This window comes from Octopus bimaculoides, chromosome 24 (genome assembly GCF_001194135.2).
Source record: "Octopus bimaculoides isolate UCB-OBI-ISO-001 chromosome 24, ASM119413v2, whole genome shotgun sequence".
Classification (NCBI taxonomy): Eukaryota; Metazoa; Mollusca; class Cephalopoda; order Octopoda; family Octopodidae; genus Octopus; species Octopus bimaculoides.
The window spans coordinates 17,343,986-17,352,222 of record NC_069004.1 but is presented as its reverse complement, the minus strand read 5'-3'; the positions used below and the strand labels follow the sequence as shown (position 1 = coordinate 17,352,222).

The 8,237-nt window shown below is 40.6% G+C and overlaps 1 protein-coding gene across 2 annotated transcripts in view; it reads right to left on the bottom strand.

Moving 5' to 3' along the window:
- Positions 1 to 8,237, bottom strand: part of LOC106883730 (conserved oligomeric Golgi complex subunit 6) — a 62,313-nt gene that overhangs the window by 15,521 nt on the left and 38,555 nt on the right. For both annotated transcript variants that reach the window (XM_052976443.1, XM_052976445.1), the window contains exons 12-15: positions 6,226 to 6,317; positions 5,206 to 5,324; positions 4,547 to 4,674; positions 2,767 to 2,934 (exon numbers count right to left, since the gene is read on the bottom strand). In XM_052976443.1, coding sequence (XP_052832403.1) covers positions 2,767 to 2,934; positions 4,547 to 4,674; positions 5,206 to 5,324; positions 6,226 to 6,317 — 507 coding nt within the window. The remainder of the gene's footprint in view (positions 1 to 2,766; positions 2,935 to 4,546; positions 4,675 to 5,205; positions 5,325 to 6,225; positions 6,318 to 8,237) is intronic.

The window sequence follows — 8,237 nt, the reverse complement described above, 5'->3', positions numbered from 1 at the left end:
TTCGTGCGGGTGACACGTAAAAGCACCCACTACACTCTCTGAGTGGTTGGCGTTAGGAAGGGCATCCAGCTGTAGAAACTCTGCCAAATCAGACTGGAGCCTGGTGTTGCCATCCGGTTTCACCAGTCCTCAGTCAAATCGTCCAACCCATGCTAGCATGGAAAGCGGACGTTAAACGATGATGATGATGATGATGACATGATGTCAGCATGAGTGCTCTTGTACATGGCACCAACACAAGTGCTTTGTTACGTGGTGTCAGCATGAGTGCTTGCTATGTGACACCAGCACGAGTGCTTTTTTATGTGGTGTCACATGAGTGCATTGCTATGTGACACCAGCACAAGTGCTTTTTTTTACATGGTGCCAGCACAGGTACTTTTCTACATGACATGGCACCTGCACCCCCAAGCCTGCAAGACAAAGACCTCTTGGCTGAGAGAGGGAATGGAAGAACATGGACTAAAGAACATGCTTCTATGTATGGATGGCCATCGTTTTACTTAGCTTGACATGTCTCCTCAAGCACAGTAAATCACCAGAAGTCTCTGTCCATTGTCATCTCCACAGGAGATGCCCTTTGTGACCAACAAAGATAGTTGCTCTCTGAACTTTGCCCAGCCCATTCTTATTCCAACAGCTATATTTTCAAAACTTCCCCCTCTACTGCTAACTTGGTCACCTAGGTAACAGAAGCTATCTACTATTCCTAAGGACCACCTTTAACAACTGAGGAAGTCTATTCTCTGCACGTTCTTAATGTTTATTGTACCCACACACCTGTCACACAAAAATACTAATTTCTATGTTAATCTTTCTGAGATACTGCATCACTTCTAATGTATCCATAGCTTGTGCTGGGTAGACCATACAGAGTTTCAACCAATGTTTTTCTGAACTACTGAGCAGGGCCATTTCCCTGAAGGGATTTGTAATTTGTCTGTTTTCCTATTTACGAGGACATTGGCCTTTGCTAAACTAACTCTAAAGCCCTTAGATTACAGATATAGCTTCCACACCTGAAGTTTCCTCTCTATTTCATGTAGTGATTCAGCTACAAGAACAATGTCATCAGTGTAGAGGAGCTCCCATGGGTAGCCAGTCTTGAATTTGTCTGTTATGGCCTGGAGGACTAGGATAGATAAGAAGGGGATGAAAACCAATCCTTGGTGAACACTTACTTGTAGATTAAATTCATTGCTATACTCATTGTCGACACTCACCTTACTGACACCATCTCTGTACATGAATTGTACAGTGCTCACTCAACCACTCATCTATCCCTAGCTTCCACATTGACCACCAGATGAGAGAGCAGAGACTGAAATCATTAACAACTAACCTATGTTGAGGGGAGCACTCTTCACCTGGGAAGGTCTTTTCATTTGTAAGCAACTGTTTTTCCCATTTTCTGGTGAGAATGTAGTCAATCTGGCTTGTGTGTCCACCAGATTAAAAGGTGAACAGGTAACTGGCTGGTTCCCTGAAGTTAGTATTGCAGATCATAAGCTCACAGAACTCCAGCAGCCTGGTTCCCACCTCCTTTCGGGAATCAAATCCATTGCCACCACGTATGCTATGGAAGCCACCCTGATGCCCAACATGTCCATGGAAGCCACCCTGATGCCCAACATGTCCATTGATTTCACCGGCCACAAAGAGGTCATTGTCATTTGTTGTCAAGGTAGTCTTCAAAAGTATGTCATAAAATTGGTCTTTCTGTTCATTTGGTAGCACCAGTTGAGGGACAGAGGCAGAAATAATAGTTGTTGTCCCACTTTACAAAACCAGTCTAAGCTTAAGTATCCTTTCACACACTCAGACTACCTCGATTGCCCTATCAACCCACTTCTCTGCAAGAAGCATGCCCACACCACTGACCCCATCACTATTGCCTACCCAAATTTTATACTAATGCTCTTTGTCTGTGAAGAACCTGACAGAAGCTCCTTTCCACCTTACTTCTTGGATGCAACATACATCTACATGCCGCCATTCCAGCATCTTAACAATCTCACCAGACTTAACTTTCAATGTGCCCAAGTTGAGCATGCCAACTCTAAGGGTGAGGAAGGAGTGGTAAGAGGGAACATGGGAATGGGGGACAACATTCTGTGCCTAAAAAGGTTTGCAAGGATATTTGCCAGACATATCATACAAGTTCATATACATTTCAACCTGTGTTTAATTTACTGTCACTTATTTGCTTCACACTTGTCACGCCTACCAGTGGTAGAGACCATTGCTTACATAAGTTAAAATAGCAGTGGGAGAGGTAGAGAAAGTTCTAGGAGAAAGACTTCTAGTATAGGCAGTGGGGAAGGGATGGGAGGATGCACCATGAATGACCAAGTAGGATGGCTGCCCCATGCCAAAAATATAACAAGGGAAGCCAAATAAAATACTCAAACAAAACTAAAAGGTGAAAACAGCACATTTTTACCAGGATTAATTAACTTCAATAATATTTAACACTTAGCTTGAAAATAGCGAGGTTACTGAATAAAATGACACTAGAATTAAAACTAGGAAAGAAAAACGGAATTTGTTTCTCTGAACATTTCTTCTTCATTCAGACGAGTAATGCAAGACACTCTAGACTGAATTCAGCATGACAAATATAACGATATTTATGAGGATTGGCATAAAGGAAAAATAGGGGCCCTATTTCAATGGAAGTATATAACTGAAAATCTGAAGAGGACATAAATGAGAAATGTCAATAAGAAAATGAATGCTCTCCACAACATCGAGAGAAAACCTTACCTGAGCCTGCAACATCTCCAGTCTACTGTCTGTGAAATGGTAAACAGCAAGAGCATTTTGCGTGAGGTATATACAGTTGGTCATATAAGCTGCCATATCAACTGTATTTAACCTGCTGGCAGACACTGAGCACATCTGTAGCACTGGGTCAACAACACAGGAGAGAACCTGAAAGAAGGAACATACATGAAAGTTAGTGTAGCACTGAGCTGTAAATCAAACATTCCATAAAGAATTTATAAGTCACTCTGTAGAAGAAAGAAATTCAAGTTACAAAACTCTCAACCCTGTAGTCAATTGTTTGGTAACTTTCTGCCAATTACAAAAATCAAAAAGTATGCACGCGCACACACACGTATACACAAACACACACACACACACACACAAGTATCTTCTATAACCTCAGCCTTATGATTGGACTTGATAGAAAATGAAAGAAGCCCATAGTAAATATGTACGTGTGTGTGTGTGTGTGTGTTTGTTTCCCCCACCACTTGACAACTGGTGTTAATGTGTTTATGTCCCCCTAACTTAGCAGTTTGGCAATAAAGATCAACAGTATAAGACCCCTTTGGTCATGAATGACAATGGGATTGCACCTAGAAAGTTACTCTCCAAGGCACAAGTCTGGGCAAGGTTGTTTGTGGAAGACCAGCAGTTGCCCATGCATACCAACCTACCCTTCCCACACGACCAATGTTATCCAAAGGAAAGGCAAAGGCCAGCACAGCTTGGACAGCGCAACTCATTTCTACAGCTGAGTGAACTGGAGCAATGTGAAATATAGTGTCTTGCTCAAGAACACAACACACTGGGAATCGAACTCACTACCTCATGATTGTGTGCTGAACACTCTAATTACTGAGCCGAGAAATAGAGGCTATTATAACACCTGTAGAAAAAGCCGAGAGAAGAGACAGCATGTCTGCAGGTCATGGGCCGGAACATGTCAGTGGGTGACTATATGTCAATCATTAAAGTGTCCAGTCTCTGGACACAGGCCAGGATGTCTGTAAGCATAGCAGTAACACTATGCCAGATATGGAAGCCGTCATCATCATCGGTAGAAGAAAGTGCCAATGGCATGGATTTGTGCCAATGGCATGGAAAGTGCCAATGGCATGGACCTCAACTTGCCACTTCGTGACCTTCCTCTGCAGCACATAGAATGAGACATGTAGGACCCAGTTACGAAACTGCAATGGGCTGCTGCTGACCTGGGTATAGTTTTGAGTGACACCTTCTGTTGCATGTCCATCATGTGCAGCCCCCTTCATCCACTGGATCAATGACTGTGAGAGCAATGCTATCAGGAGTTATAAACTCCTGGTAGGTAGGGTCACCCTAGGTGGCAGAGTTGAAGACAAGGACCCAGACCAAATGCAGTCAACACCCAAAGACCCTCAATGGTGGAACAAGCAGATGAGATATGGAAGCAATACTTCATTATCATGGGCTTCACTAGAATTTTGTAGAGTTCAACATTTGTTGGGGCTTGAAATGTGAGATGTACATGGGAGGGAGGGTTTGATGAGGATGGGTGGATGGATGGATGGACAGGTGGGCAGGCAGAGGGATAAGCAAATGGACAGGGAATAAGGGAGGAATGAACCAGTGGAAGAATGGATATCAACCTAAAACTAAAGCCTTTCAAATCACAAGTCCTAAGTGGTATTTGTTCTGTACTGAGTAATACAGACATAAAAATACAATGAACAACAAAATTTAAAAAAGGAAAATGAATAAAACAGATTTTGAAGAATGAAAAAAAGGGTGTTACTTGTTTGAAATCCTGCTTTTTGTTGTCCAATGGAACTACTGAGGCATCTTGACATGCCAGAACATCTCGCAGAAGTTGTAGAGATTCTTTCAAAGATGAAGTAGGACCAAGATCAGGGGGCGGCAGTTCTACCTGTAAACAGAATGCAAAATGGTCATTATGACAGGGGTTGAGGGAAGTAGCATGGTTGGAGGGGTGTGTTATAGTGTTTATTGTTACAGTAGAGGTGCAACTACTACAAAAGCAAGGGCGATGCCTCAGACAGAAATAATTACAGAGGCATCAAATTGCTGGATCAGGTGATGGGAGTTACAGAAAGAGACATAACTCAATTAATTAGGAAGAGAGTTAGCCTAGATGTGATGCAGTTTGGATTTGTGCCACGGAGAGGCACTACTGATGCTATTTTCTTGGTGAGGCAACTGCAAGATAAGTACCTGGTCAAAAATAAACCCCTGTATTTGGCATTTGTTAACAAGGAGAAAGCCTTTGACAGGTTCCTCCACTCACTTATCTGGTGGGAAATGCAGAAGCTAGGGATAAGTGAGTGGTTAGTGAAAGCTGTACAAGCCATGTACCTTTGACCATAGGTCTGCTTGATCTGGGCAGTGGGGGATACAAACAGCAACAACAACAATAAAATAGTTTCAAGAATAAACTTGCCTTGTCAAGCAGTTTACTAGCATGACAATTTAGACTGTTAAAGAACATCTGGTGACTAAGTGTGGCCATTTCTTCAACTGTAACTGTCAATGAAGCTGAATCACCAAGAATTTGCCTGCAACAAAAAACATAAATTCCCATGGAGAAAAACCCTCACACTGCAATGTATTGTTGTTGGTGACGAACTGGCAGAATCGTTAGCAAATCAGACGAAATGCTTAGAGGCATTTCTTCTGGCTCTTTATGCTATGAGTTCAAATTCCACTGAGGTCAGCTTTACCTATCAGCCTTTCAGGATTGATAAAATAAATACCAATCAAACACTTGGTACTTAAAATCCCTTAAATTCGAAACCATTATTTTACATTTTGGAGTTCAAATCCAGCTAAGATCAACTTTGCCTTTCATGCAATCGAATAAGGACTGAGATCAATATAATCAACTAATCCCAATATCACCTAGAATTTGTGACCTCATGCCAATGTTGAAAATCATTATTCTTATATGGTTTAAGTTCAAATTCCATGGGAGTTGAATTTGGATTTTTCTCCTTCTGGGATTGATAATATTAAAAAAAGTTAGGCACTATGATCAATATAATCAATTATAGCCCCACCCCATACAAAATGTATGGCTTTTTGCTAATGTCAGAAAATAACATGTTTTTGTCTTTTTTATAAATATAAAAGTGTTAAACTTTAAGCAAGACACACCACCCAGTATAATTATATCAATATTATCTAACAATATCACTTTATTATGTTAGTGTCAAAATCAAACAGGATGTGCAACAAGTATCCATCCAGCACTCAATTGATACTTATTTCTTTGACCCCTAAAAAATGAAATGCAAAGTTGACAGCAGCAGAATTTGAATTAAGAATCGAAAGAGTCACAACAAATACTGCAAAGCATTTTCCTGATTCTGTAACACTTCAACCAGCTCATAATAATAATAATAATAAAAATAACAGCAATGATAACACACACACACACACAAAATAACCTCAACTCACCTTACAGTATTATGGTAAAACTTCAGCAAGTTATTCAGTTTGTTTAACACTACAGCATCTTGCTCAGCAGCTAAGACTTGATCAACACGCACCTGGAAAAGAAGATAAATGGGAGTTACAAATAGAAAAGATCGAAAAAGAAAGCACAACGACCTACTTGAAGGGTGTGACCCTTAAGTAGGGCCTTCGGGCAGAAGATAAGGTTTGGGGGTTCAAATCTGAATATTTGTTGATTTACTTTTATTTTTATATTTTTTTTTTGTTTCAAGTCATTGGAGTGCAGCCATGCTGGAGCACCACCTTCAAAGGTTTGGTCAAACAGATCAACTCCAGCACTTACTTATTAAATGTGGCAGTTATTCTATCAGTGTTTTTTGCCAAACCACTAAGTTATGATGACATAAACACCAGTTGTCAAACTGAAGAGTTGGGACAAACACAACCCAATCACAAAGACACAGAAACATCAATTTCAGCAGCCTTATTTTATCATGCATTGTATCTCCTCCTCCAGCCACTCAAAAACTCTTCCACTCCCTGGTCTTTTGCATATAGCTCTATAAAAACACTCAGTAGGTAATTCCCATTAAAAAATAAGCAGTACATGTGAGCCTTTTTTAGAAACTTATTTTCCCTGATGAAGGAGGTGGTGTCCAATAATGGATAAGACAATCGAACCTCAGAAAATGGCCGTAGGATTATTAACTGGATTAGTAATACCCAAACATTTTTATAGACTCTTAACTCTTTTTATGACTTTGTTTTATAATTTGTAAGTCGACCGGTATATGTATTTACTTTTTCAATATATTTTTAATGTATATATCTATATATGTATATATCGTAATTGAACCCAATTCGATGATTGGCACCTGTGCCAGTGGAGCGCTAACAGCACTGTCCAAGCGTGATCATTACCAGAGCAGCTGTCTGGCTTCCATGCCAGTGGCATGTAAATAGCACCATTTGAGCGTGATCATTACCAGCGTCACCTTACTGGCACATGAAAAAACATTCGAGCGAGGTCGTTGCCAGTGCCGCTGGACTGACTCCTGTGCAGGTGGCATGTAAAAAACACCATCTCGAGCGTGGCCGTTGCCAGTACCTCCTGACTGGCCTTCGTGCCGGTGGCATGTAAAAGCACCCACTACACTCTCGGAGTGGTTGGTGTTAGGAAGGGCATCCAGTTGTAGAAACTCTGCCAGATCAGATTGGAGTCCGGTGCAGCCATCCGGTTCGCCAGTCCTAAGTCAAATCGTCCAACCCATGCTAGCATGGAAAGCGGATGTTAAACGATGATGATGATGATGATCTATATATGTATATATTTTTATATGTATATTTTTAATGCATTGATTACTCTATATATTTTGGATATGTTTGATGCATTGAATATATTTTTGGAAAAATTCCTGCATGTTGGGTCTAGGGCTGAATAAATACAAATGTATATGTGAACTTGATTTGCATAACTTTGATTCTTACTTCTGCATTATTTTAATGCCTCTGGTTTGAATATCCTGAACACTTCAAAGTGAAGTCTATGTATTGGAGGAAATATTTTTCTTATAATCATATACATCAATATATTATACATATAGGCACAGGAGTGGCTGTGTGGTAAGTAGCTTGCTTACCAACCGCATGGTTCCAGGTTCAGTCCCACTATAGCTTTGGGCCAACCAAAGCCTTGTGAGTGGATTTGGTAGACAGAAACTGAAAGGAGCTCGTAGTATACATATATATGTGTGTGTGTGTATATGCTTGTGTGTCTGTGTTTGTCCTCCAACCATCGCTTGACAACCAATGCTGGTGTTTATGCCCACGTTACTTAGCAGTTTGGCAAAAGAGACCAATAGGCTTACAAAGAATAAGTCCTGGAGTCAATTTGCTCAACTAAAGGTGGTGGTCCAGCATGGCCGCAGTCAAATGACTGAAACAATTAAAAGAATAAAAGAATATATATGTGTGTATGTGTGTGTGTGTGTGTGTATATATATATATATATATAT